Source organism: Canis lupus, chromosome 3, assembly GCF_011100685.1.
Source record: "Canis lupus familiaris isolate Mischka breed German Shepherd chromosome 3, alternate assembly UU_Cfam_GSD_1.0, whole genome shotgun sequence".
In the NCBI taxonomy this organism is placed as follows: Eukaryota; Metazoa; Chordata; class Mammalia; order Carnivora; family Canidae; genus Canis; species Canis lupus.
Genome location: NC_049224.1, coordinates 75,135,519 through 75,162,079, shown reverse-complemented (window position 1 = coordinate 75,162,079; position 26,561 = coordinate 75,135,519). Strand labels below are relative to the sequence as shown.

General features: G+C 45.9%; 1 protein-coding gene across 1 annotated transcript in view; it reads left to right on the top strand.

The window, feature by feature from the left end:
• C3H4orf19 (chromosome 3 C4orf19 homolog) overlaps window positions 1-19,263 on the top strand; it is an 84,482-nt gene extending 65,219 nt beyond the window's left edge. The window contains exons 2-6 of the mRNA XM_038533703.1: window positions 3,354-3,403; window positions 3,616-3,803; window positions 17,505-17,558; window positions 18,549-18,744; window positions 18,796-19,263. Of these exons, the coding sequence (XP_038389631.1) occupies window positions 17,527-17,558; window positions 18,549-18,744; window positions 18,796-19,263 (696 nt within the window). The 5' untranslated portion in view covers window positions 3,354-3,403; window positions 3,616-3,803; window positions 17,505-17,526. The remainder of the gene's footprint in view (window positions 1-3,353; window positions 3,404-3,615; window positions 3,804-17,504; window positions 17,559-18,548; window positions 18,745-18,795) is intronic.
• Window positions 19,264-26,561: the final 7,298 nt, after the last annotated feature.

Below are 26,561 nucleotides of genomic sequence, written 5' to 3'. Positions count from 1 at the left end.
CCCCAGTAACATCATCGCACATGCCATTTCCATCGCACATGCCATTCCACAGCATGGGCCTCTCCATTGTCTTTTGTACAAGTCATATTCTTCTGTAGCCTTTTCCTTTTACTGAAACTGTCTCTGCTAATGTCTAACACCTCTCATGTCCCTATTTTTCCATAAAGCCTTCCTGGCATCTCATCTACACTGGGACTGCTACTTCTCCTAAACTTCCATGATTGGCTAGAACTGATTGGCTTTACTAATCACTGGGTCCTCACCATGTACAACCCAATGTAATGCCAATGCTATCTTGCCCAACAAATAAATTAGTCATGTACCTAAGGCGCCAGCAAAGCAGATGCACAAAAACTTTCTTTTGAAAGAATTTATTTCAAAAAGTCTTTCCTGGGGGAAAAATAGAATTTCTTTGAAGTGTCTTATTTGTCGTTATTATTTTTGTTTTGATACATAGTCTTTATATAGTGCTTACAGGTGGTAAAATCCTTACTGCATCTCTGGATAGTGTTAGTTTTCATCTTAGAAATTCTTGGTAAATGGGCCATGTCTTACACTCATATAACATTCATATAATTGGGTCCAAGACAGACACTCATTTAACATAGGATATATTTAGTAAAGTGTATGCATAACATGCTCCTGAGATGACAAACAATAGTATAGGATTAAAATACCGTATTTCATTGAATATTAGATGTCAGAGGTTATAACATGTACTTATATACATCACAAAACTAGAAAATAATGTCACCAACTTAACTATGATGTTCCAGTGATTGTAAGACGTGTTTCAGTTTTAGAAGTGTTAAAAGGCAAGGGCTCCTGGGTGGCTCAGTCAGTAAAGCAGCTAACTCTTGATTTTGGCTCAAGTCATGGTGTCATGGTCCTGGGATGGAGCCCCACATTGGGTTCCTTGCTCAGTAGGGAGTCTGCCTCAGGATTCTCTCTCCTTTCCTGCCCCCCGCTTGCTCTCTCTCAAATAAATAAATCAATCTTTTTAAAAAAGTATTAAAAGGCAATTGAATACTTATGCATCTTAGATTTGGCTAAATATGTACACTATTATTTTATAATACATTGGTATTAAGCACCTTAACATTTTCAATGATATTTATAACACATTTCTAAAAGATATGCCATGTACCATCTATATGCATGTCACTGTGTCAGAGGACACCACATGTGGATAAAATGATGAAGCCATGACCCCTCCCTATTAAAAGTTTACTGTCTAACAGAGGGAACATTATATAAGTGAATCACTATAATGCAAGGCAAAAAGTCATCAGAACCATACAAGAAGTTAAGGATTCTATAGAAAAGAATGGAGTGATTACGTTTAATGGATTTAAAAAAAAAAAAAAACTTTATGGGGGAGGTGATATGGGCAATAGGCTTGAAGGATCAGAATTTTGCAAAATAGGGGATCCCCGGGTGGCTCAGTGGTTTAGCGCCTGCCTTCAGCCCAGGGTATGATCCTGGGGTCCTGGGATCGAGTCCCACATCGGGCTCCCTGCATAGAGCCTGCTTCTTCTTCTGCCTGTGTCTTTGCCTTTCTCTCTCTCTCTCTCTGTGTCTCTCATGAATAAATGAATGAAATCTTTTTTAAAAAAAATAATTTTGCAAAATATCAATGGGCACGGAGGCATACTGACTGGGAAAAATAATATGTACGAAGGCACAGAAATAGGAAAATATAAGCGTGTTTAGAAAAGAGCAAAAAATCCAGATGGACTGGAAATAGGATTAGCTAGAGAAGTTCCAGAGATAATCTGACAGAGCCACTGGTGTCATATTGTGGAAGGCCCTGGATGCTGAGCTGAGAATGTTAAAGACTTGGTAGGCAATGCAGAACCACTTACAGCTTCTTTTCTTTTTTCTTTTAAGGTTTTATTTATTTATTCATGAGAGACACAGAGAGAGGCAGAGACATAGGCAGAGGGAGAAGCAGGCTCCTTGCAGGGAGCCTGATGCAGGACTCGATCCCCAGATGTGGGATCATGCCACTGAGCCCCCCAGATGGCCCATCACTTGAGGCTTCTTAACAAAGGGATGGCTTGTTAAAGGGATGGCTTACTGAGTGCATGGCTGGCTCCACCTCATTTTGTGCATCTCAGTTTACTCAGTTTAAATGCTCCCTCTTCAAGTTGGATTCCTCACTTTTTTTTTTTAGATTTTTCTTTATTTGTTTGAGAAAGTGTGCACGCACATGTGCACGTGTGCATGTGTGCGAGTAGGGGAGGGGCAAAGGGAGAGGAAGAAACAGACTCTGGCTGAGCAGGGAGCCTGATGTGGGGCTTGATCCCAGGACCCTGGAATCATGACCTGAGCTGAAGGCAGATGCTTAACCGACTGAGCCACGTACGTGCTCCCTCATTCCCTACTCTTAAATAGGTTCTTATCTGTAACTCCAAATTGCCACATCCAGTGGGTTTCCTACAAGGTACTTGGCACATGGCAAGTCTACCAACCACATGGCAAGTTCCAAGTTCTTTAAACACCAAGCAATCTGGAATATTCCCTCTTTTGCACATAGGACTGTTATTTCATAAGGCACACAGCATGGTCTCCCATTCACTGCAGTTTCCTGGTGCCTGGCACACAGTAGGAATTTAGTTATTTGTTCACTAAATAATACTCCATCCCTTCCTGTCTCTTCTTTGTCATGTTTCCTCTACCCGAAAGGCCCTCCCACCACATCTGACCATCATTATGTTTCTATCTGCCACTGTTTTTCTCAGATTTCAGATTCTAATAATCACAGAGTAGTTGGTAAAAATCTGAACGTTAGCTTTACTTCCTCAAATCTCATGCATCATTATTTTCACAGAGCAAAGCTATTTTCTAAATTATGTATTTTATTAAAATATTGTACATGTATTCATTGAAACTCTGACTGATATGCCTCCAGGAAGCAAATTCCTTGAATTTTTTTCTATTTAGTTGAAACGTCACCCATCAGAGAAGAGTTGTGTTGTCGTGTGATGTTTATCAACAGTAGTAAATAACAACAGTGGCTTTTGGTAATTGAATGAGTCCAGCATGCACAGCACATGATAGACTGCTTGCATGTTGTGCCATTTAAATCTCACTACAACCTTACTTTACAGAGGAAAACACTGAAGTTTGGGTGGATTGTTAGTTTATTGCTGATTGTCAGCACCTAGGCTGCAGACTTGGGCCTGGCAAGTTTTAAGGCACTGGTCTTCCTGGGCCTGGAACTCCATTCCCCTACATCAGTGCCTAGCACCCCCTCGGGACATGCTGTCTGCTGTCAGTTTCAAGAGGCAACTTGGCTGTGAACAGGAGGCAACTTGCAGATTCATCTTGCAACTTTTTTGTTGTTGCAGGAAGAGAAGTTAAACTTCGAGAGAGACCTAATGGACAATCTCCACAACAGGTAAGCAATTTTCTTCTCTTCTTTATGTCTTGGGGAAAAAGTCTATTCTTCCCATTTTCCATTTCATCTTCTATTACTTGGTCTTTCACTACAGTTTTTATTACCAGAAACATTAAAACCAGTAAACCAAGCAATCCCCAAAGTCTGTCTTTCAGGCTTCGTTCAGGTTTGAGTAGAATTTCGTTGTTTCCTTTTTACTTGTGTTGTTTCAGGATACAATTGTAGGACATGTGAGATGAGCATGACCCAACCAAGTCTTCACACTGAAAGATTTACAGTATGAGGAACTGAAACAAGATGGCGGAACGTTGCCTTGTGTGAGCTTAGCTAGAAACACACACATCAGATGACTCAAATTTTTTGCCACTCGGCCCACTGCCACTGTGGCTGCAGAAGCACAGTGAGTATTTATTTGGGGATTGCAAATACATTTTAGCAAGTTAGATGAATTAAAACAAAGATGGAATCCACAAATAACAGGGATCAATTAGACTCATAAAGCAAGTAGATTAACACCAGGTACCTAGGAAGCTTTGTGTGAGTTTGATACTTTTATCATCATCATCATCATCATCATTATTATATGTTATTAAATATCCTGAGGGCATTGGGCACCTTTGAAAAGTTTTATAGGCAGGGAGAGTGCTATGATTCAGATTTGTGTCCTGAAAAGATCACATGACTTCCATGTGGCAAAGGTATCAGGTGGATGCAGGTGATGGGAGGATGATGTCGTGGGACGGGGCAGTGGCAGTGGACATGGAGAAAAGAAGGGTGGCGCTAAGAGAGACCGTGTAAGAGGTAGCATTTCTGCCTTCATGTTGCATTCCCCCTGGAATGTGGTTCAGAACTCCACCAGCACTATTATCTGCTCACCTTTGCCCACAAGCCTTCTTAATCTTCCCAAGATTACTCAGGAGCTCCTTATGTAACACTGGGTGACGCATCTTTTTTTTTTTCTTTTTTAAATTTAAATTCAATTAATTAGCATATAGTATATTATTAGTTTCAGAGGTAGAGGTCATTGATTCATCAGCCTTATATAACACCCAGTGTTCATTACATCACTTGCCCTCCATAATGCCCATCACCCAGTTGCCCCATCCCCCAACCCGCCTCCAGTGTAGGTGACGCATTGCAATCATGTTAACACTAGACTAGTCATCAGCTCGTAGTTGTTTATACATTTTTCCCTTGCTAGACTGTAAACTCTTGCTGGATCCCTAGAATCGAATTCAGTCCTTGGCACGTAACATGTGCTCAGAGAATGTATGTTGCATGAGTGGGTGGCGAGCCCTTTCTTCTGTCTCTTTGTGTCCTGATAACTAGCAGAGTGTGTTGCCCCCAGTTGGGTGATGAGGAGTAACTAAAGCCTTAGAATCATGTTCAGTCTTTTCAAGTGCACAAACTGTTTTTCCTATACTTCAGAGAAACACTGGGGATCCGATTCTGCATATGTAGTGGTCATCTGAAGTGTGAGACCATCTGGGTTTTTTTTGTTGTTGTTGTTCCCTGAGCAGTTCATGCTTCCAGCCTCGAGTCCTGAGCACGTTTATAAAATGAAGTTATGGAGTGGAATGTTCTCGAAGATTCTCTATGGTTTGGGCACTCTAGGATACTGGGACTTACCCAGAACTCGTTGACTCCAAGCCTCTAGCTCTGAGCTCTTCTTACTTTTAAAGCTATCATTATTTGTAGCCTTTTAAGGCCCTGTGGTATAAACTTCAATCCACATCACCTCCTTTGGGGCTTCCTCATCATTCCAGAACTTAGCTTTTTCTAAATACTTCAGGTTTCTTCCAGACTTCTCTCCACTCCCAGATAAAGAAAGCTATTTACCAAACAGGAGGCGTACTGTGTGTTGGAGATGCACCCTGATTCCTATGCGGTTCCAGGGAGGATTCGGTCAGAACATCAATTATTTCTATTCAGTGTCTAAAAACAAATAGCACCCATGGTTCAAGAATATTCTCAGGGACAATGACCATGAACTTGAGAGCAGTCAACTTTTAAGACCCTCCTACTTGCCAGATTCACTCTGCCAGGCCTATCACATGTTTAAATCATGTGATCTCACTGGGAACCCCGCAGGATTGCGTGTTACTATGCTCCCCATCTGGTGATTGGCAAAACAGAAGGTAAATGGCTCACTGGCTCACTGGAGATCACCGGCTTTGAAGAGGCCAATCCAGAGTTTGACTCCAGAGCCCATTCCCATAATTACAACACTGGACCGTCTTCGATGCACTGGATTTTCAAGTTCCTCCTCCTCTTCTCCTAGACCCCCTATGTGATTTTGTACATGTTCTTTGACCCATCCTCCTGGTAACGTGGCCAGAAAAATGAAAGTGGTCATGTGCTAATGCCAAGGATGTTTCTTATGTTTCTAAGCAGATACCTGCTAACGGGTGGGTGATGCCAAGCTTCCTATATGGCTTGAACCAAAGTCACTCTATCAGCCAACAAACTGAGTTGGGTTTTGTCAGATGATACTGTTACCAAGTTGGTCAAGAGTATGAAGAAGGGGGCCCACTAATCACACACGAAAAGGAGAACTGCACGTGTTAAATAAAAACATACCATCTTCAGGTCTTTAAAATATTCTCAAATGAACTATATCTCTATTGTGTGAGGATGCTCCAGAATGCACTTGTTCAAATTCTTGGAAAGTGAAAGCCATTCAGAAGATCATGGTTTACCACTCCCCACCCCCCCGCATCTTCAGTTGGGTCTGAGTCTTGGTGCCATGGCGATTATCCATGAACAGCATGCTTGGTTTGGTTTTCAATGGCACCTTCTCTTGGCTCATCAGCAAACAAGATTCTACTCAAGTAGCAGAATTGGGGGGAAACATCTAATTCCACGTGACTGATGAAGATCAGTTGAGATGTATATATGGTCTCAGTCACTTTCTCCTCAGAGCTGTCTGGGAAAATCTGCATGACTTCTTCAACATATATCTCAAAAGCATGTTGATAAGCACATGGGGATATCTGGATTACCAACGCTAGGAGTTTTAGATATTTGTATTAAGCTGTTGATGTGGAGCCTCACTGAAGCTTTTAGGGTCATATTAAAAACAAGCCTCCTGACACCATAGTAACAATGGGGAAAAGGATCAATATGCCCCATGCCTATACTAATAATAGGGAACAACTTCCTTATTTTCCCAGCCATAAGAAGCATCTATAAGCTTATTTATTAACCGCCGTCACCCACACTCATCAATGATGTTGAGTATTTTCATGAGATTACTAAATACAGTATGAAGGTCTTTATGGCCCTATAGCATCTGCAGTGGCAGTTTTAGAATACCTGTAAATAAAATAAAATAAAAAGAATACCTGTAAATAGATATAGGCAGCGTTTAAGAGCTTGGAGGGGAAGATAGGAGACTTGTAAGGACATTACATTGTACAGGAGACAGACTGATTTGTGGTGAGAAAGGAAAGAGAACTTGATGGAGATGATGGAGGAGCTTAAGTCCCTTCCCCAACCACCATTGACGTCCCCAGTGCCCACCCTGTGTCAGACATGCAACAAGCAACAACATGTGCATTAGAGAATATCAGGGTTTTTTTTTTAAGATTTTATTTATTGATTCGTGAGAGACACACACGCAGAGAGAGAGAGAGAGAGAGGCAGAGGGAGAAGCAGGCTCCCCACAGGGAGCCTGATATGGGACTGGATCTCAGGACCCTGGGATCATGACCTGAGCCAAAGGTAGATGCTCAACCACTGAGCCACCCAAGTGCCCGAGAATACCAGTTTTTGCAGAGTCCAATACTGTTGCCATATATTCTTTAGTAGGTTAGCTAGAAAGCCTTTGACCAGGATACTGTTGCTATTAGGCTAGGTCTGGTCAAAGACAGGAAGCCCTCCTTTCAGACAGTGGGAGATTAGAGTCAGTGGCTTATGCAGATATTGGCAGAGCTAGGAAACCAGCTGGTGAGGCAACACTGATATGGTCAAGGCAGGAAGACATTTCCACCTTAGAGAGAGATGCAGAACCGGATGCTGGGGCAGTAGCTGGAACCATGGAGCTCAGAGCTGTTTGCCTCAAGGGCTGTGAAGGAGGTCGGCCAGGATGGATCAGATACTGCCCAAGTAGAGAGAAAGAGAGAGAGAAAGGGGAAAATACCCTGGCTTCTTCCATCTTTTCCCTGGTCTTCCACCAGCACCTCCCATTGGTGGGGCTCACCCACATCCAGAGGGCAGGGGCTCCTCAGCCTTGCGTTGCCCTGGGAAACTGAGCCAGCAAGAGGAGGCAGGCGCAGATCTCAGAGCAGACAGGCAGCGGATCAACCCGGGGTCATGGATTTGTTCCAGTTATTTCCCAGTTAGTAAATATTAAGTTCTTCAAATTGATCCCATATTTCTAGACATTAGGTTATTTTAACTTTTCCAACTGTTACAACCCTCATAGAGAAGGATTATAAAAACAACAAATATAATTTACAAAGTGTTTAAAAGCAAATTCTGGGGATGCCTGGGTGGCTCAGTGATTGAGCATCTGCCTTTGGCTCAGGGCATGATCCCAGGGTCCCAGGATCGAGTCCCGCATTGGGCTCCCTGCATGGAGCCTACTTCTCCCTCTGCCTCTGAGAGTCTCTGCCTCTCTCTCTCTCTGTGTCTCTCATGAATAAATAAAATCTTTTTTAAAAAATAAAAAAAGAAATGCAAATTCTGAAAAACAGTTTTTAGAAACTTCTAAGTTTCTAACTTAGACTCTATCTTTCTAAAGATTGGAAAACTGCTCCAATTAGGGACGGGATTGGATCAGTGATGACAGATAATAGTTTCCAACCAAAATTCAGATGCCTGGACTACCTTGCTACCCTCACAGCAGTAAAGCAGCAGTTGTCAAAGTGTGGTCCCCAGGAAGCTCCATCAGCACTAGCTGGGGCTTGTTAGAAACTCAAGCTATCAGGCCCCACCCAGACCCAGGTGGACCCCGTGCCCCCTGCTCCTGTGTCCCCTAGGATCCGCCCACACACCCCAGCCTTTATTCAGTAATTCATTACATTGCACCTGCCCCAACCAGAAGCCTACTCTTAGGAATTTACATTCCAGAGAATAAAGGCAGAGCTACTCAAACTTTTTCCCTAAAACAGTTCCCACCAAGGGAACAGGAGGATGGGGGTACTGGTGAGCTATCTAGAGGGCTGGCCCCAAGCTACTAACAGACTTGGAACTTCTATATGCCTTTTTCTAACACAAAATATTCTGGTTAGTGTTCAATTAACTAACCGCCGTGTACTGCCATCTGGTGGTCATAGAGCAAGCACGCCTGTAAAACTCCCATCAAAGCCCAAATTCAGAGGATCCGGCGGCTCCCTTTTGCAAAAACTACTGCTGTTTGTTGTGTAATTCAGTGGACTCAGAAATCAACAGAACCTACCAAGACAGACGCCAGGAAATGTTAATAATAATGAAAATTAGAACAACAGCATTAATAATAGCTCCACTGTGCCCCTTTCTAACTTACATCCATTTACTTGTCTACAAAATAGTGGTACTCACTTTACAGGATTGTTGTAAAGTCAAAATGAATGAGTACGAAAAAGTTCCCAAACCAGTCCTCGATGCATAGGAAACACTCAAATGTTAACTGCTTATTAAGTATTAATAAGTACTGGCAGTAGGCCAGACACCATAGTAAATACTCTACAAACTTCTATCTCATTTAATTTTCAAAATGATCCTGACAAGCTGGAACAGTTATCCTTCCCATTCTGCAGATTAGCCAGCTGAAGCTCGAAGAAGTTAAGAAATTTGTGTAGAGGTCACAAAGCTATTTCTAGTACATTATTTTCACTATAAAGCTGTACTTTATTAAAACAGCTAATAAACTGAGCTATTAATCACAGTAATATTTATCACATTTTCACACTTCACTGTGTTCATCTAGTATGGTACTGGGGTGAGTTCGCTTCAAAATGTCACTTCGCCCCAAAGGATCCGGAAATCTCTTTCCCTATAAGCTGAGTTTTTAGTTTTTACTATTGTACATGAAACTGAAATGACACACTCCTGAATCCTGCATAGCCTCTTCATAAATGAAGGACTTACTGTGTTCAATCACGAAAAAAAAAAAAAAAAAGGTGGTGGAGGGAATATTGAAACCCACAATGCTGGCCCTAGACTACTCCCTTGACTATGCTGAAATGCCATTGTGGTGTGATGAATCTTCCCAAATGTTTATATAAATCCCATCCCACCCCACACATATACACCACCACCACCACCACCACCACCACCACCACCACCACCACACACATTCAAGACTGTAAGTTCTCTCAGGGAGCACCTGGATTCTTCTGTTTCCCCAGAACCTGGTATAGTGCCTGGTGCACACCAGGGATTCACTGAAGAGCCAAAGAATCAGTGGAGACACTGTGTAATGACTGTGACCATTCACGAAACATCTGGCTTAGGGACAGCAGACTGAAGGCCACGTCAGCAAAGAAAAAATGATTTTTGAATAGAAGAAGGGGCCATGGAAATGTTTTTAAGATCCTTCAGAAAGATTATAACATGCCAGCATATGGTCCACAAGAAGACCATAAGATTACAACATGCCAGCATATGGTCCACAAGAAGAGAAAAATGGAGTGACATTCTAACTGTTGTAAAAGTCTTGTCTTTCCACATTTAACCCAGACACCAAGGATCCTGTGACCCCAGCCGCAGTAAAGTGTTGGGACCAGGACCTGGCTTGTTCTGCAGGTTCCTGCAATGGAAGCACCCCAAGACCAGCGTAGACACCCTCCTCGGGTGAACATACCAGCAAGGGCAGCCTGGGGAGAGGCCAGGGAGGCAGCCCTTTTAAATATTATGATTTGAGTGAGCCCAGGGCAGCCTTTCATCGAGAAGCACCTATTTCAGCCCTGCCATTTCATCCCCAGAGACCGATTCCTTGGCTCCTGAGAACTTGACCTCCTGGCCGGTAGCCCACGCCTCCCCATCACCCACTCCAGTGGACAAGGGAATCCAGCAGCGCACCTCCTCCAGCCTCACGGGGTCCCCAGGACCCGAGTCCTCACCCCTCCCAGGGGCTTTGCTGTTACTCTCTCTCCCCAGTACTCTCTGGAGAGAGGCTGAGGAGACCGCCACGAAAGAGCCGCACACATGAGGGAAAGAGCTGGAGAACCCAAGGCCTGATGAGAGGACGAGGAGGAGAAGCTTTGTGCATTCAGTAGGGATCTCGGGCTGGGGCAAGTGTGGAGTTGAGACCCAAATACACCTCAGTGGTGTAGCCATCAAGTAGTTCACAAACCATTGAGAGAAACCTGGCCTGTGCCAGCGTCCTATAGGTGGCCGCCTTGCCTCAGTATTCAAAGAGTTAACCAGGTGTAAACCAAGTTGAAAAGGGGGTCATGAAGGAAGTCCCCTTTTCTTCACCAATTCACCTCTTATGTCATCAGATTTGGATGAGAGCTTTGACATCAAAGACTCCTTTTGCAGATAAAGAAACTGAGGCATCAAGAGATCAGAGTTTTCCACATCTGTGGGGCAGGCAATGGAGCTGTTGCTACCATGGGACTCTCTCTGCCCGGGTTCCCCCAGACACCATATGACACTTTCAGTGTCACAGAACACACCCTGATAGCTAGGATTGTCACTTCAACAGTCATTCTTCCCAAAATGTTTCACAAAACACAAGTTTTTGTTGGTTGTTAATAAGTCTTTTATAGGGGAAAAAAAAAAGCTCTGTGGTCAAATAACTTTGGGAAACACTGAGATAAACAAGATGAAATAGTTCTTTTTCGTAACCACAAATGTGTTCGTCTTTAATCTCTGCTGTTCCCAAACATATCTGACCGAGAACCCCTTTCTGAGGGAAAAATCCTACAAACACATCTCTGCACATAAATATCCCATCAGACCCAGCTCTGGGTGACACGTATATCGTAGCACATCAACTATCGAAGATTGTATGTATGTATGTATTTATTTATTTATTTATTTATTTATTTGAGAGAGAGCAAGCGGGGTTGGGTGGTGGAGAGGAAGAGAGAGAAAGAATCTCAAGCAGACTCCAGCTGAGAGCAGAGCCTGATGTGGGGCTTGATCTCATGACCCTGAGATCATGACCTGAGCCGAAACCAAGAGCCAGATGCTTAAACTGACTGAGCCACCCAGGCACCCCACCCACCAGCTGTTGAGAATGCATAAAATACTAGGTGATGGCGCCAATAATAAAGACCCTCATAGTCTTGCAGGTTGTCCAAAATCACCCAAGCTCAGCCTCTTCAGGAGAAAAGGAAACACACCAGGAGTTTTCAAGGGCTGTCCAAAAGGAGGAAATGGATTGAGTAGTCTAGGCATTTATCTTGTCCCTTTCCCGTTGTGAATTCAGCACAGCCACTGAAGTTGGGCAGGCCATCCCTTACTTATCCTATAAAGCGCCTGGCAATTTCTTCAGCACCTGGCAATTACGTTCATTCATTCCTCCCGAGCCCAGGAGCTCAGTACCCAGACATGATTCACTAAATATTCATCAACTTCACCTGCTGCCCAGGTGAAACGTGGAATCCCCGCTGCTTTGCAAACACTGGCAAGTTGGTTTTTTCAAAAACGGAGCTGAAATTTTAAGGGTTTCATTTGGTCTCTCTCTCTCTCTGTCTGTCTCTCAAACATTCCAGCTTCGATAAACTCAGACCACTTCCCAGCAGCTGCCTCTACAGACAGCTCATGGACTAGAACCCTGGAAGCAGAACACCCTTGACCCTGGGAACTGCCCAAGGGAGGTTTTGCTGTTTCCCAAGCCGGGAGGGAAGAACGGAGTCCCACCCATCTCTCCCAGCAGCTGCTCTTGGCTCCTTGACTTGGACCACTGGGTAGTGTGATCACGAGGAGAGGCAGGCCCTCTGTTGGGATAACTTAGAAAATCTCCTGCGCATCCTTTATTCACTCACAGCCATCACTCACCAGTCATTCCTTTGTTTGAATACCAAGCACAAAGGGCCCTGCTGGACGCTGCCCGGTGTTGGGCGCTGCCTGCGAGGAGCTTGGGAGTGGAAGGGGAGGCAGACAGCTGAGGATACCGAAGCACTAGCCTGGAAGTCCCCCTAGGAGAGGAGGCAGCTGAGGACAGGAACCAGCTGTACCTTCTTTGCCTTCAGAGTCCCAGTGCCTAGGACTGGCTCTTGAGGAAAGGTCTTCAGGACGTACTCAGAATAACTAAATCCAGAAAAAAAAAAAATTGGTGGGCTTTTGGTGAGCTCTTTTCCAAAGCCTTTTTCCCTGTGCTTCTTTATAGGAATATCTTTTTTTTGGGGGGGGGGGGGGAAGGATATCTTAATATCCGTGACTTCCCATAGGTGTTAGGTCCTACTCTAGGGATAAAGAGAACAAGAACTGATGTTAGATTGGCGCTTTTTTTTTAATTTCCTGTTTTTTTTCTTTTAATTTTTCATTTGACATTACATCAGGTTAATGAAAAGTAGTTCTCAGAAAGGTACGAAGAATCTTCATATATGCTCCACGCACAGCTCCCAGAAGCTACCGTTTACCACATTTGCTTTATCCTTCTCTTTCTTGATATGCTCACTCATGCAATTTTTTTTTTGCTGAATCATTTTCATGAATCACAGATACCATGCCCCTTCCTCCTTAATACGTCCCTGGGTATTTCCTAAAAACAAGGCTGTTCTCTTACATACCCCAGTGCATTGATCAAAATCAGGAAATTAACACTGACTTGATAATGTTACCTAATCAATAGGCCTTACTCAGACTTCAGCAGTTGTATCGATGATGACCTTTTAGCCAAAAACTTATGCGTGTCATCTGGCCATCGTACATCCTGTCTTCTTCAATTCTGGAACAGCTCCTCAGTCTGTCTTTATTTTTCCGACTAGCACTTTTTTTCAAGAGTACAGGCCAGCTGTTTTGCAGAACATCCCTCCATGTGGGGTGACAGATGTCACTTCACACTCCCACCCAGCTTACGTTCTTTTGCCAGGAAGACCAGAAACGTGATGCTGAATTCTCAGCATAACCCATCCGGGGCACCTGAAGCTGGTTAGTCTCGATGATTGCAGGCAGTGTTATCGGATGCAGGTGCTGTGTGCCTATTTCTCCACTGCCCAGATCCAGTTTTACCCTTACTCATGTGGCGGGGAGATGCTTGCAGACTAACCATCCTGTTCTTCCCAGACTCTTGCCCATTAGTCTCAGCATCCACTGATGCCTTTTGCTGGAATCAGTTACTGTTATGATGGTGATTTTTCTAGTCCCATTATCCCTTGTGTGTGTGTGTGTGTGTGTGTGTGTGTGTGTTAACTGGCTTTCTGCTTATAAGGTAGACATTTAAATTTCGATCAGCATAGATTCATAGGTCCTCGTTTTATGGAGCAGGTTACAATCCTTTATGCCAGTCGTATTTATTTTGATGCTCCAGTTGTTCCAAACTTGGCCAGTAGAACCTTTGCCATCTGGTTCCTGTGTCCTTTGACCTGCCCCTGTCACTCTCTCAGACTGTCACTATTCAAAGGCAGCCCTTGGCAACCGGATGGAGATTTTTTCTATTACCTCTGGACTTCCTGATGAATATTCAGTGTCTCTGCCTGGTTTGAAAACTCCTGTGATCTTCTGGCCTCCCCTCACTGCCACCACGACCCCCCCTTGTGGAACAGGACTTTCTAGCAAGAAGACTAGACTAGTAACTGACAGAGCGTCAGCGTGTCCATCCTCAAACACAGGACTGTTTAACTTCAACACTGATCTCAGGGCAGGGCCACCCCCCAACGCAGAAGTGGGCGGGCGCCGGGGGTGGATGGACCTACCATCCTAATGGTGTTTGCTTTTCCCCTGTGTAAACCAGCCGGTGGTTGCAAAGGATTTGCCCTTTGCTTCTCTGTTGCTTTTTCAGACTCCAAAGAGAAAGCAGATTTTGATTCTGCTACGTAATAAAAGGCACCTGACAACTGAGAGCTGGCCTTCAAGCTAGCCCTTGTCAAAGTTGGGGGGGCGGTCGGGGGCACAGAGAGATAGCAGGTGGACAGCCCATGTTGAAGCCAAGTCTCAATTTCAAACGAGCAAGCCTTCCGCCTTCCCCCACCGGCCCCCCATTCCCCTGTGTCACACCGGCCACAGAAGAGTCCCTTCCCCTCCTGGAAATGGGAGAGCTCAGCGGCTCAGAGCAAGACGTGGACGTGGCAGTGACATGTGGAGAGAGATTGGATGTGCCATGAGGGCTCTTCATATAAGGAAGGAAACTGTGGATGCGGGCAGCAGGCCTCTAGTGTAAATACATTAGTCCCCACCCTTTTTGTCATGGTCACACAGCCCGGGACCCAGGAGTTGCCTCAGTGAGGGAAGGAATGCCACCGCCGGGGAGGGAAAACCCAGGGCTTTGCGAGAAGGCAGGGCCTCTGCCCAGGAGGAGAGGCCCGGAGCATGGCCCTCAGGTAGGGGACCCCACCTGGAGGAAACCCAGGCAACGCGGTGGGGGGGAAGGGGTGGGGGGGGGAGCCAAGCCAGAAACAGGAGCCTGAAACATCCTTCACATCTCATGGCTTTGAAGAAAACTATGGATCCTCTGCTTTTCCTGGGGGAGGAGGTGGGGAGCTGAAAGCCACAGGTGACTTGTAAATTCTGTAGGAAACGGGGAAGTGGTGGCTCTCCAGCTGGCCTGTGAAATCTCAGCAGTCACTGCATTTGGGGGCCCCTGGCCAGGGCAGGAGAGGGTGGGGGCCTGCAGCCCAGCCAGGGTTCCCCACTGTCGGTCGACAATGGTCCACCTCTGGGACCTGGGAACCCAAAGTGGGGCTGCAGGCCCCTTCCTCACCTCCCCCCTTCTTTCCTCTCTCTTCCTTCCTGCAAACCTTCCCCTCCCACACCTCTTGGACTCCCCATCCTAAGACTGACCCACCAGATATTTTACAATGGGTCATATTTCAGGGTGGCTTCAATTATGTGGTGACGACCCACAATCTGCCCTCTCTCAAAAACCTCAAAGCCAGGTTTTTCCTTTTCTTTGACTTTTTTTTTTTTTTTTTTTTTTTTTTTTTTTTTTTTTTTGCCTTTGCCACCAATCCTCCCGACTGTGTTTTTAAATAGAGTCCAAGATAAATAAAAGTACCGCAAGCAGGCCAAGGGGCATGGTTTTAGGTTTTAGAGCAGGAGGAGGGGAGGAGGGGAGGGGAAGACAGGGGCTGATGGGGGTGAGGAGGAGCATGCAGTATTTATCTATCCTGTTTGTCCAGCTGATTTGTGAATTATTAGCAGAAAATAGGCATAAATGGGAGCAGAGGCTGGGAACAAAATCCCGGGCTCTGGAAACGGGGTCATTTAATTGAGAGTGCTTTGAAGAAGGAAATGGTTGGACACACAAACCACTGGCTAAGTTCCCAATGATCTCTCCCTCTGAGGAACTTCTGTGGCACTTGGGGCTTATATCTTTCACTTGGTGCCACAGTTGATAGAAATACACCATTTGGCCCTTATGCCAGAAAACAACGATTACTTGGTATTGTGAAGGCTTTTGTTCATGTGTGTGTTGTGGCAACTAACTTGTATCTTTCTTAGGTGCAAGGCCTCCATCCTCTTTTTTTGTTTTTTTAACATGCTGTGTCCAAACAGGTCTGAGCCCTAAAGTATATGCTTCTTGTGGATGTTAACTCGCATAATCCCAGATGATGGCATCTGATAGACATAGCACTATCCCCGTTTACAGGTGGAAAAATAGCTGAGGCCCAGAGTCGTACAGCTGGGCCCCAAACCATATAATCCAAGTAAAATCTCCCCATCTCCAACCTATGATCACACCTACAAAGACATTGATTGATTGATTGATTGATTGATTGTCATAAGAAGGAACAGTGACAAGTTCCAGAGATTAGGATGGGGATATCTTTTGGGGGCTGTTTTCCAGGTTCTTTGTGGATTACCTAGGTCCCATAACCTGCCCATCATTGGGGTGCCTGGCTGACTCACTCAGAAGAGCGCTCAACTCTTGATCTTGTGGTTGTGAGTTCAAGCCCCACATTGGATGTAGGGATGACTAAAGAAAAAAATAAGTAAACTTTAAAAGAAAGAAGAGAGCGCTGGTCATTTTCCATGTGGGTAAAGCCTCATGAAGTGGCCGTGAAGCAGTGCCCTGGGAATTCAGGTGGAAGAAGACAGACGAGGGGCCGCGGGGGCAGCCACACAGCCAACGACAAATGCCCTCTGCCTCTTCCTCGGGTTCCCATCTTCCAGAGACCGGGGCTGTAGATTCTGTTATTGGCTCGGCTTTTTTAAAAGTTGTAGAAACCAGACAAGGGAACTGATTTAGAGACTCTTCTACGCCCATTTTTAGGATCTTCATGGGGAGATCAGAACAACTCGGTGGGTTCTACACGGAGGGAAGATTTTAGTCAGGGGGCAAGCATCTGGAAACTCAAAGCCTGGAAAGGCACAGGTGGGAGATAAAAGTGGCCCAGAGCCGAGCCCACCTGCTGCCAGGAGGCCCCCCGGGGCACCTCCTCGGGCTGCGAGAGAGTGGAGCCCTTGGACTGAGGCCAGGGCTGGCCCAGTCGCGGGAGAGGCAGAGCAGGTGCAGCTTAGTCCCCGTAAGCTTGGATGATGACCGCAGCTGTAACCTCCTGGGTGTCTGTAGTGGAACACGCAGGGCAGCCACCTTACCCAGAGGTCCCTAAATGCTTGAGGAGCTAAGGACTGGTAAGGGTAAGGAATCCGCTCTTCCCCGTCACCTCCCCGCTGCGGCACAGTGGCGGCGCCAGAGTCGGTTCCCCAGGCCCCCCGCACAAGGCAGTGAGATAGAAAGTGGCCTGGATGTTTCTCGATCTCGCCTTTCTCTCCCTGGCATTCTTCAGCCTGCATTTCCTCCTTTGCCAAGTGGAGGTGCCACGTGGAACCCCCAGGATGGGCGGAAGGGCCTGGCACAGCGGCCAGTGTCAGTAGATGCTTGAGAACTCTGAATGGGCGATGCTGGGTCAATGAAGATGTCCCCAGGAACCGTGGCCTCCCTGACGCACGTGGTATCCTTTTGCCAAACACTGTGACTCAACGCACTTGGAATATCTAGAAAGGAAAAAGCAAACGTAATTCCTATTCACTATGTTCTCTCCTTTTTAACTTTCTTTTCCAGACGGTAACAAAAAATAATCCAGATGGGGTGCAGATGCTGTAAAATGATACAAAGGTAAAGTTGCAACCATGACCTCTGAGCGGAGGGATCTGTGGTTACCGTGGAGGCCCTTGTAAAGACCCTGCGTGGATTTAGTGCATTTATCCAGCTTGGGGCATGACCAGCCTTGCCAAGAAATTATGAGTTAGGAACTGCTTTGATATCATGTAAGAGGACATGTGGCCTGGATTTTTAAACCCGGTTTTGCCCACCGCTCAGAGCGTGCTGGAAACAACATCACACTCTGAGCCTGAATTTGGTTTAGGTTGAATTTACAATTCCCCAGGGAGCTCCAGTGCAAAGAGAAGCTTGGGTTTCAGAGATGGTGCCTGACACGGCGTCCCTGAAAAGAATTCACCCCAGTCACATATGTGTTTTTAATTTTGTCCAGATTCTATTTCAGAATAATTTGGATCACCTCAATAGAATTCTATGCAGAATAAAGGGGGAGGGGGGGGGGAATTAACTAATCTGCTTCCTTCACAAATAACACTTTTTAATATTTCTAGTTCTACATTTATAGCTATATACCTACATCCATTCATTCATGTGTGCGTGTGTGTAAGTTTTATGCCGTTGTAAATGCAATGTGATGGTAGGCATTATTCAAAAAACATTAGAATAAACATGAATTATAAGTATGGTTCCTAAAGATGATGATAATAATAGTAATAATAATAATAATAAGTATCGTTCCTGTTAGTCCAGACTTGGTATTTGTCGTTCCAACGACTGCATAATGCTCCATTAAGGGGAGAGGCTATCAGCGCTTGGCCACTTTGGCCCTTGTTGTTGCACATTTGGTTCAAAACCCGTTTACACCAACTACAGTTGGTTTAGCCACGCACAGAGGCTCCACGGAATGATCGCAGAAATGGACGGGAGCCGTAGAAGGGAGCAGGGCCGGAGTGGGAAGGCTTGGCGATGGCAGCCAGTCGTTCGCAAGGGCTTCAGTGCATGGAGTCAGGGAGAGGTTAACCTGGCCCTCCCTCCTGTCACCCCCAGCTATCTCTTTGATCCGGTGCAAGTGGCCTCCCCCGGCTACGTCAACGAGGTGAACAGCTGCAAGGCGGACGACGGGGCCCCCGGCAAGGCCAAGGCGCAAGGCAAGCAGAGCGGCGACGCGCCGGTGCACAAGGAGGCGCTGCGGGGCGAGGCCCCGGGGGCGGGCAGCGCCCTCAACGGCGTCGGCCCCGCCTCGGCCCCGGCCCCGGCCCCGGCCCCGGCCCCGGCCCCGGCCCCGGCCCCGCAGCGCGGGCCCCGGAAACAGCGCAGCGCGTCGCGGGCCTCGCCGGAGCCCCAGGTCGCGGGCGACGCGGACCCCAGGGCCGAGGGGCCTGCGGCGGAGGAGCCCGAGCCCGCGCCGCGGCTGCCGCCCCCGGACTACCCGGCCCCGCAGGGCTGCGCGGTGCGCCCCGGGAGCGCGGGGCGGGGGCACCCACCGGCCGGGGGGCGCGGCCTCCGCACGCCCTCGGCCCCCGAGACCGGCTGGGACGCGGCGGACGAGCCCGTGGCCACGGACGTCCTCAGGCTCTACCTGCGGGATGCGGGCGCCGCTCCGGGGGCGGCTCCGGGGGCGGCTCCGGGGGCGGCTCCGGGGGCCCCGGCCGCGGGGTCCGGAGGCGGCTGGGAGGACGCGCCCGAGGACGCGGCGGTGGCCGAGGCGCTGGCGGCCCTCGAGGCGGCCACGGCGGGAGAGGACGTGGACGAGGCCGACTAGGGCCCCCGCGCCCCCCGACGGCCGCGCACCCCGGGGTGCCCCTCGCGCGCCCGGGACACGGGCCCAGGGCGCAGGCAGCGGCCGCCCAGCCGGCGGCTCCCCGCACACCTGTCCCAGAGGCTCAGATGCCCCGAAACCCCAGCGCCTAACCCCAGGGGTGCGGAGCCACGGAGCGCCCTGGGTGCGCATCCTTTGTCTCGCTTTGCAGGGCCCGACGGTTGTGTACCCAACCCGGGAAAGGTAACCACCCCCCACTGAAAGTGCCTAGTGTGTGTCCCAGAGCTTGGCTCACCTGCAGGGACGGTCGCCCAGGGAACTGACGACTGACCAACCACTTGGTCGGCGTCGAGCTAAGCTCAGCAGCTCTCAGGATGGGACAGGAGCCCGCGGTTGACAAACGGTCAGTCGTCAGCCGCGACACTAAGACACCTCGACCTTAACTCTTTCTACGCCATCACTTTGTAACCTCCTTTGGGACTGGGGAGCCGGTCAGAATGATTCTTAAAACGGAGAATTGCATTGTATTTGAGTCTTAAGCTCATGAGGTTGGGAAGAGCGAAGAGATGGATGTTTTATGCCACTTAATGTCTGATTCTGATTAAAATATAACAACACATGTGTCTGTCTGTGCTGACTCAAAGGTGGTTCTCGTTTCCCAGACGGAGCGTCAGGTAAGCCCTGAGGTTTCTTTCTCCATTTCAAGAGCTGTGCTACTAAGGTACAGGGGAGGTTTGCTGAGAAGGGCCTTGGCTGTCTGTCCCTGCCCTTCAAACTCGGGACACCATGACCACGTGGGCCCATCTTTCCTAAGGATGAACAACAGCCCTCCCTGGATTCCAGCCTTCTAACTTCTAAAAAAAACAAGAACTGCCGTTCCCACAAGACTCCGTGGAAATTTTAGAGGACGGTCAAGTCTATCTAGAGAAATATGAACGTGGAAGATGCCATAGGATGACATTTCATAACACAGGCTCTGAAATCTGCCTGACCCTGGTTCGATTTCCAGCTCTGCCACATGACCTCGGGCAAGTACTGCATCCCTTCTATTTGCCCCTCCGTGAAGGGACAATAATAGTATGTATTGGGACAGATGAAATGAGGTCACGCAAGTATTTATCACGGTGCCTCGCACCCCGTAGGCGCTCAATAAAATGATAAGTCTTACCAGTTGAAAACAAATCCTTTAAAAATGGTTGCATGTCCTCACAACGGAAAACTCTCATACTGTCAAGTGTCAATAATGGCATCACTGCACTTTGGTGATCATTGAAATGAAATGTGATTTCTGAGCTTTCCGGCATCTTTGAGGAAGGCGCCCTCACAAATGCTTAAGAGACATACATGACCCTGAGTGTGTCTGGTGACACGCCATCTCTACTTCTAAGGTCACGCAGAGCCCATAACATGTAAACTGTTGTCATCGTTCATTGCATTGTGGGTGTATTTGCTACCGTACTTAGCACACCGCATGCTTCATATTTGAGAGCGATTCCTTCTACAGTTTCCCAAAGTGTAGCTGCTGGGGATTAGGTTCAGCTGCATGTGATAAATGGCTTATAAAAATAGAGATCTATTTACCTCTTATGTAGAAGAAAATCCAGAGTTAGCAGTCCAGGGCGATAGTGTTCCATCCAATCATTACATTTGCTTTCCACGCAGGAAAATGAATAAAGGAATCTCATTCCCTCCCCATTAAGGACCTCCTGAAAGTATAATTTGATCCTTCCACTTATACCTCCTGGGTCAGCATCTAGTCACTTGGTCACCCTGAGATGCAAGAAAGGCCAAGGAGACTTATCTTTCTGTCTGTCAGGATTTTTTTTTTTTTTTTTGGTCTAAATTTTCAAAATAAATTCAGTATTTGCTTACTGAGAAGGAGAATAGACATTGAGTGTTGAGGTGGTCAGCTTGCAGTCTCTCCCACCCCAGGCCCTCAGAACCCAAAAGCCCAGGATACAGCCAGTTTGCAAGAGGTTGAAAGGTTGTATTTACATTTGATAAAACACAGATGGGAATTCAGCCTTTGGTCCAGTCCTGACTTCCTGCTGCTGTCTCTACAACAGAAGGATGAGAGAAGAAAATTCAGACAGGAAAGGGGTAAGGTGAGGAATTCGTGCAGACAGGTCTCTTTGTCTTGCGTGGAAACACACTTCTGCGCCTGGCATATGTACGTAACTTCACATTTTGAGACTATTGCAGATACTTCACCATGATTAACAATTCCCCTGAATTTTAAAGATTCTTTTTCTGCAAAAAACTGCTTCAGAAAGGTTAGCTGATGACCAAGATTTTCAAGTCTTTTTTGTTTAATGTTTTTTTATTTTTATTTTTTTAAGCTATCGTGGCTCCTTTTGTCTACCCCCATATCCAGGTTCTACCAAAGGATGTCAGAGGATAATCAGAATCTTCAGGTTGAAAAGAAATTCCAGATTTTAGCCCTGTCCACCAGGTTGTCTAGCAACTGGCTAAGCATCCTACTCTGTGTAGTGACTTTCTGCAGCCTGCTGCCACCCGATATCAGGAAAGTGATGATTGGCAATAGTCAACTTTTCTAATATTCTGGACGACTTGAAAGCACGGATGCAGTCTGGATGTAAGGCACCCGCTGTGATCAGGAGGGGACATCCTGATCTTTCATGATCGAAGCAAATTGTATTGTGGCTATTTACCACTTTAAATCTTGATTTTAATTTAAGATTATTTCTATATATTGTGTGTGTGCAACGTGTGTATATCCTTTTTTTTTTTTTTTTTTGCTGGGGGAAGTTGAACTACCATATAAATACATATAACTACCATATGAACTACCATATAAATAGGAAAGAAAATAGTTTTTCCCTGGTTTCCAAGGCAAGTAATAGCCAATTGTTAGAGCTGTCAAAGCAGAATTTTAAAGGCACGAAGAGAGTTTGAGGCCACTTAGCACACACCCATTTGTCCATGCTTAGTAACTGCTGGCCAGTCACTCTTTCTCCCTTTCTCCTTCTCCCTGTGACCCAAAGCATCAGACTCTCTTCCTAAGTCTTCCATCAGTGTCTCCAAGCAGGAGGACCCTCCAAACAGTGAAGAAGGCTCAGAATCCGAGAACGTGACCAAAGACCTGACTTCCTTTATTTTGTGTCCCACGGGGCACAGGAATGAGGCCTCCAGTCTGGGATGGGGACCTTAGGATGAAAACGTGGAAATTCTTGCCTTCTGCTTGTTTATTTTTAACTTCAGAGTAAACCTCGGCTATTTTGGAAACCCTCTATTTTGGAACTGGCGATAATTAAACAGAGACAAGCTGACATTTGTTTCTCATGGTAGATGCTTTCACTGTTAACGTATGGGAAAATAAGTTGGACATTTCTTTACTAAATTGGTAAGTTCCTCCAACGCAAGAGGTTATAGGAGACATCTGTGAGCAGCCTAACCTTCAAGTGACCACCGGCCACTTGATGAAACAACACTTCAGAGACACCTATTAAATATGCAGGTTAGAGGGATGCCTGGGTGGCTCTAGTTGAGTGTCTGCCTTGGGCAGAGGGCATGATCCTGGGGTCCTGGGATCGAGTCCCACATCAGGACCCCTATAGGAAGTCTGCTTCTCCCTCTGCCTCTCTGTCTCTCATGAATAAATAAATAAATAAATAAATAAATAAATAAATAAATAAATAAAAAAATATGCTGGTTACAGATGATTCTTACCTGCCACATGAAATCAGTCGGCTGGAGTTGACTACTAGCAACAAAACCAACTGTAACAGACCAGTGCCTTTGCCTAGATCAAGGACAGCATATGACGGAAGATGAGAACTCAATGAGCAGATGAGTCACAGCTCCCCTCCAGATAGTTTAGGAGACCTCCTGCCGCTGAGATTTGGGGTGCTTATTGGGAGAACATGGTAGTATGAATGCAGGGCCACAGAAGCACAAGTCTATGTGAATTTGAGAGGAAAGAAATTGCATTTATTATTCATGCTTTTCCCTCTCAGACTGCCCTGCTCTGAACAGCGGGGCTTTATAGTGGCCTGTGGCAAGGTGGTGAAGTAGCATGTGGTGAAGGTTTGGTCTCTAGACTGAGGCTACGTTACTCTGAGGACCTTAATCCCCAAATAAGACATAAACTTCAGGGGTTTGAAACCCCTGCCCGCAATGGGAAACGTGGCTGACCACATTTTTCACTCATTTTGAACTCAATCTTTAAAATCCCAAGGGAGAAAGGAAAAAGGCTGCATGTTTGTATAACAAGACTCATTTGTCCCTCAGGGTTGGCTCTTCAGTGACTGCCTGCAGCCATGTGTCATGACCTCCAGGTCTCTGAGGTGGTGACCACGTGGCACGTGCCAAGCCCTCTGCAATCCTAGTAAGTGGGGCTTGAATTAGTCTGTGCCTCTAGCTCACTGTGTGACCTTGATTTTAAATTTCTTTTTTAAATATTCTATTTATTTATCCATGAGAGACAGAGAGAGAGAGACAGGCAGAGACACAGGCAGAGGGAGAAGGAGGCTCCATGCAGGGAGCCTGATGCGGGACTCGATCCCAGGACCTGGGACCACAGCCTGAGCTGAAGGCAGACGCTCAACCACTGAGCCACCCAGGTGACCCTTGAGTTTAAACTTCTTAACTTTGCTGACCCTCGCTGCCCCCCGCCCCATAAAATGGGGATCATTCCTACCTCCCAGGTTGAAAGCAGATGTTCTCAAATCTCAGTGTGCTTGTTTCCAAACAGCAGATTTATGGGCCTCACCTCCTAGAGATTCAGATTCCGCAGGTCTTGAGTGGGGACCTGGCATCTGCATAGTTGATGTGGGTAATTCTCCAGCCACACGTGGAGATACCCTAAAACTATATACTAAGAATTGCCACAGCTTCCTGATCTTGCAGCAGTTACCGATAAAAAAAGTTTGTGCTTTTACCCCTAATAGAAGTACACTTAGAATTCAACGTACCGTCCTCTTGTACTATGTGTCATATACCTGACAAAGCAATAGTAAGATGGGTTAACAATTACATATCAAAGTTTTAATATTTTCTTCCCATGCCCCTTGTTATGTGAAACCTAACTTTGGAAACCACTGATTTAGAAGAAGCTCAGATGAACTATCTATAAAAGCAGTTTGTAAATAGACAAAACTGAAGTTAAATTTTTTTAATTTTTTTAAGATTTTATTTATTTGAGTGAAAGAAAGGGCGTGAGAGAGAACACGAGCAGGGAGGAGGGGCAGAGGGACAAGCAGACTCTACCCTGAGCAGAGAGCCCAGTGTGGGACTCAGTCCCAGGACCCTGGATCATGACCTGAGCCAAAGGCAGACCTTAACCTACTGAGCCACCCAGGTGCCCCTGAGGTAATGTTTTTGACAACACATATGGCATACACATACATGTGAGCACACACTTAGCCGTACACAAGCAAATGTGAAAACACACTCCCATACCACTCATCTGCTACCATTCAGCCTCACCCTTTGAGCCTGATTTTTAGGAAACACGTGTATTTTCTGCTTTTAAGCATTTTGGAGTAGCTAATATAAAGCTAGAGTAAAATATGACCTAGAGATCAGAAGGTAGACAAAGAATTTTACTCATCTCCCTTATCAAAACTGCACGTTCTGAACCAGTATAAGCAAGACAGTTGGGGGACAGACCAATCAGAATATTTATTTGGTTGGGATCTTGCTATTTTGAAAGCAAAACCATAACATTTTCTCTTGATAGTAGTTACCAACTTTAAAAAAAAATCACAAAAATAATTTCATTTCCAGATCCTACTCATCCTTTTCCATTCTCCAAAATAGGTAAAAAGCTATGGAGAATGGTGCATGTAAACCTTGGTACTCATATAAAAAAAAAAAAAAAATTCACAGGCCAAGGAGGGTTAATAGTGTCTTCCCATTAACAAATGTGCTTTCCCTGTTTTAAATATTGATGTTTAGAAAGGAATCAGAAATTTCAAATTACCCATTTACGAAGCCATAAGATCATAGGCCCCCAGATTTTCATGATATCAGCCATTAGCCAGCAGATAAATCAAGAACTGCTATGGCATTTAAAATTTTATAGAGAAAAAATTCCTAACCAGAAAAATGTATCAGCAAAGACACCACTTCAAAATAATTTGCCAGATTGGGGCAGCCCAGGTGGCTCAGCCATTTAGCACCGCCTTCAGCCCAGGGTGTGATCCTGGAGACCCGGGATCAAGTCCACATCAGGCTCCCTGCATGGAGCCTGCTTCTCCCTCCACCTGTGTCTGCCTCTCTCTTTCTGTGTCTCTCATGTATAAATGCATAAAAATCTTTAAAAAAATAATTTGCAAAAAAAAATAATAATAATAATTTGCTAAATAATGCAACTATTGATATAGAAATCTTCTCCAGTAATAATTATGGGAGCCATCCAATTATGGGTTTAGGTTTTTTATAGGTACAAATACAGCTTAACATTTTTTAGAATGACAATTTGTTATGCATTCATACAACCTAAGTTGTGCATATGCATCATCTCATTTAAGTCCACCATGATCCCATGAGTTGGAGATAGGATTATCCCTGTTTCAGAGATGGGGAAATGGAGGCTCAAAAAGCTATATAATTCGGGACGCCTGGGTGGCTCAGCGGTTGAGCGTCTGCCTTCAGCCCAGGGCGTGATCCTGGAGTCCTGGGATCAAGTCCCACGTCGGGCTCCCTGCATGGGGCCTGCTTCTCCCTCTGTCTGTGTCTCTGCCTCTCTCCGTGTCTCTCATGAGTAAATAAATAAAATCTTTTAAAAATCAATTTAAAAAAAGCTATATAATTCATCCACGGTCATACAGATTGAACAACAAACTGGTCCTTGTAAGGACAACATAATACAGCCTCCCTATGGAAACAGCCATGTTCCCATCAAACAGAAAAATGGCTGAATCAAAATGTGAAATTTCTGAGAAAAGAAAGCCTTGGGTCTCCATTATTTCAAGCAACACATCAATCACAGCAATAAAGTGAATCTGAGATCTGAAAGGTGAGGAAACTTTAAAACAAGATGGTGGCAAGAAAGACAATTCAATTTCAGAAAAGTAAAATTATATGTATTGTCAATTGAGAAAGAAAGGTTATCTTCGGGTTCCGAAGATTTTAACAAAATATTGAAAAATTAGTCTCGGCTTTTATCTATAAAGTCTCTCAGACTATTATCAATGATACTTGTGTTTTTAAATGATCACAGGACTATAAATTTCTCATCCTACAAAGAATGAGGTGGCCCCATGACCATACATGATGCTTGCCACAGGAACAGCCATTACAATATATGCAGAGATTCCTTTCCCCAGATTGGGTCC